Source organism: Gekko japonicus, unplaced genomic scaffold, assembly GCF_001447785.1.
Source record: "Gekko japonicus isolate JY-2015 unplaced genomic scaffold, Gekko_japonicus_V1.1 scaffold1518, whole genome shotgun sequence".
NCBI classification, from domain to species: Eukaryota; Metazoa; Chordata; class Lepidosauria; order Squamata; family Gekkonidae; genus Gekko; species Gekko japonicus.
The window spans coordinates 279,251-282,909 of NW_015168092.1; the positions used below are offsets into that span (position 1 = coordinate 279,251).

At 44.8% G+C, this 3,659-nt stretch overlaps 1 protein-coding gene across 1 annotated transcript in view; it reads left to right on the forward strand.

The window, feature by feature from the left end:
• Positions 1-3,659, forward strand: part of UNC79 (unc-79 homolog (C. elegans)) — a 140,937-nt gene that overhangs the window by 96,524 nt on the left and 40,754 nt on the right. The window contains exon 34 of the mRNA XM_015414741.1: positions 1,640-1,678. Within this exon, the coding sequence (XP_015270227.1) occupies positions 1,640-1,678 (39 nt within the window). The remainder of the gene's footprint in view (positions 1-1,639; positions 1,679-3,659) is intronic.

The following is a 3,659-nucleotide window of genomic DNA, read 5'->3' on the forward strand; positions in this document are numbered from 1 at the left end:
TGGTTTGCTGTGGAAAAATGGTTTGCCATTCCGAGTGAGTGCATGTGATGCATTTGCAGCTGCCTCTGTCACTTGAATTGGTTGATATGATGAGTTATGGTTGGACTTGAGACTGTCTAGGGCTTGATGGTGGAGAACTCTGTATGGACCATTGTGAATGTGACACAAGCAATGAAGTGACTGTTCTCAACTTTAGCCTCAGGTTCACAGCATACATAGGAAGAATTGTTTGGGCCAAACACATATAAAGAAGTCAAGGTGTAGCCAGTGAAAAGGGCCCACCTTTGTCACAGTCTCCCCTCTATGCAATAACATACCCAGAAGATTCCATTGCCATATTGTGTTATGCCCCTGTAAGGGACAGGTTAGGTTCTGCCATGACCTAAGCATGGCCAATGGATGCTGATGAAATGTTAGTGTGAGGAACCGCAGCTAAGGGAGTTAAAGACAGCAGTTAGGGAGCTGAGAGTGAGTGAAGCTGTGGAGAAGAGTAGCCTCCTTCTCCCAATGCCATAGATTATGGAGTAGCAGGGGGTAAAGAATTATGTGATGTGATAACATCACTCCAGTGAGCAACAGTTTGTGTTATGGAACAAAGTTTGTGCCCAGTGGCGCTTTTAAGACCAACAAAGTTTAATTTTGGGTATAAGCTTTCGTGTGCAGAAGGGAAATGGTGACATGGCAAAGGTCGCCATTCTCATGACTGCCATAATGTGTTGTTTGGTCTTTGATAACCATCTAGTCATGTGCTGCCCAGCAGCAGCATATGATCGTTCTACCTTGATTAATGCTTCTACTGCAAGATTCTTCAGCATTGTTTTACTGAAACTCTTCCCCGGCAGCTTTAGCTGAAATAGGACAGACAGAGTGGCGTGAATGGCTTCACTTATAGGTTTTGTTCAGCCTTACACTGTCATTTGATCCCTCTTTTTGTTCTATTGCTTCAGACCAACATGGCTGCCCACCTGGATCTATTTGATCCCTCTGCCAGTCTAATGAGCTGGGAAGAAATGTCTGCTTCTGTGTCATCCAACACCCATAAATTCAGCACCACTAGAGTCAGTGAGAAGCCACAGAGCTCCAGAAGATCAGCTTTCAGGGCTCAAAAGGGATTTGCTGCATTTCCCCAAAACATTTAAATTAACTGCTGCCAGAGTGGAAGCAGATGACACTATTTGTGATGCAGATGTTTGTTTAGGCAGCATTAAAGAATGGTTAGCATGATTTCTCCCATAGCACAATATAACTAATATCACTGTATAGCCAAGGGATGTAAAGATGAACGGGACATGGCCAGAGAATGCCATTGGGATTTAGCACAACCTTGATAGGCATGTGGTTTTAGTTGAGATACAGATCTAAATTAGCGCCTTCTGATTTCCATAATTATGACAGAGGACAGCAAGCAGAATTTCAGACAGTTTTGCAAGGCTGACGTAAGTCTTTATTGAAAAGATGGTTTAGTTAAAGAGAGAAAGAATTTCTATATTAGATGTGACTACCGTTGTGACTGTGAAGTCATTTTTGCTAGGACTCTACTAAATTTGATTGCATCAATCATTTCAACAGTTGCATTTTAGTTGAAATAAAGGCTTTTCTGTGACAGATTGTTTTTGTTTTGTTTTTTTCCTCCCACTAGGTTGGCTTCGAGCACCAATTTTTCTAATCAAGCAGAAAGGTACAGTGCAATCAAAGCAAAGTATTTGTTTTTTTAAAAAAAACATTGCGTTGTGTAAACCAAATTCCCACTTCTGCTTGCCTTCCTGTGAGTATAAATGTCACTTGGAGATTATTTTGAATTAAAAACAAACAAAAGAGAGGACATATTGTTAGGCTGCAGGAAAATTTGAATTTGTGTGGGTTATCCATACTAAGAAGCCAATTCTCTTCTTTTTCTGTGACTCATTCATACCCAGGAGAATTTAGGAAAGAACTTGGAACCCATTGGTGTTCTTAGGAGAGGGCTTTGATCACCATACATTAAACTCAAGGCTTGATCTCATAATGGGGCTTTGTGTCACTGGATCTCCTGTAACACACACCGTTTAGATAAAACCAGAAGCTTCAGACCATGGAGGGAATCTGTGATGGACCTTTTTCCCATGCCAGCACTGCCTTACTTTCAAGAGGGGCAATGATGCTGTAGGAAGGAGCCACGTCATAGACTCATTCCAGGTATTGCAGGGTTCTTCTGTTACCCAAGGGGCTCAAAAAGGAGACATGTAGCAGCAGTTTCTGCACCACCAAATGTGAGAAGAGGCCTTTTTTATTCAGGTACATTCCTTGACTTCTAGGTTATTCAAGTAATGACAGATGGGCCCAACCCCCTAGCTGGTTCATTTTGTTATTAATTCCATTTTTCTGAGGTTTCAAAGACAATTCTTGGAGAAAATTTGGATCTTTCCCAGCCCACTTGATGTTTTACAGCTCAGTATGTCAACTGATTACATGAGAAAGTACTGAGTTGGATCCTATGAACAATGGACCTTCCCCTTCCCATAGCAGCCCTCTGTGACCCCCCCAGTCAGCTGGCATGGGGGGAATTCAATGAAAAGGGGCAGTCAGGTGAAATAATCTTTTCCACCTGCAGAACATCTTGTGCCAATAGGTAGGTAGAAGAGTGAAGAGTGTTAATTTTGCTATTCAAAAGGATCCAGCTCATTGCAGTGGAGGTGTTATGAGGTCACTAGGCAATAAATGAACAACTATAGTTTGTTTCAGAAGACTTGGTAAACCATGATTGCTGCTCCATGACCAGGCCTTAATGGAGCTTTCTCATTATTTATTTATTTAATTAATTATATTTATACCCCACACTCCCCATGAGCGGGCTCAGGGCGGCTTACAACAAGGCACAAAGTGCATACAATATAAATAGGTGAAACAGTTAAAATTCAGTTCAATCAGGATGCAAGAATAGAAAGATCCCAACGTCTTGCATACCAGAAGGGGAGGGCCAGGGCCGTAGATAGATGTTACTCAGCCCTCTGGCGGTATTGCTCTATAGTGGAGCAGTGGTGGTAGTGGCAGTGGCGGCTCCTACTCGAAAGCCTGGTGAAAGAGCTCTGTCTTACAGGCCCTGCGGAACTGCAAAAGGTCCCACAGGGCCCTGATCTCCTCCGGGAGCTCATTCCACCAGATAGGAGCTGCCACTGAAAAGGACCTGGCCCTCGTTGCTGCAAGCCTGGCCTCCTTGGGGCCTGGGGTCACCAACTGGTGTTGTGACCCCGACCGAAGTGCTCTTTGGGGCATATGTGGGAAAATGCTGTCCCTCAGGTATGTCGGACCCTGGCCATGTAGGGCTTTAAAGGTAAGTACCAGCACTTTGAAGCGAATCCAGTATGCTATAGGCAGCCAGTGCGGCGCTTTCAGTAGAGGTCAGGTGTGCTCTCACCTAGGGGCGCCCACCAACAGCCTGGCCGCAGCATTCTGCACCAGCTGCAGCTTCCGGATTTGCCACAAAGGCAGCCCCATGTAGAGAGCGTTACAGTAGTCTAGCCTCGAGGTGACGGTCACATGGATCGCTGTAGCTAGGTCATTGCGGTCGAGGAAAGGAACCAGCTGCCGTACCAGCTGAAGATGATAAAAGGCTGATATGGCAGTGGCTGCCACCTGGGCCTCCATCGTTAAGGTGGGGTCCAGGAGCACTTCCAGACTCC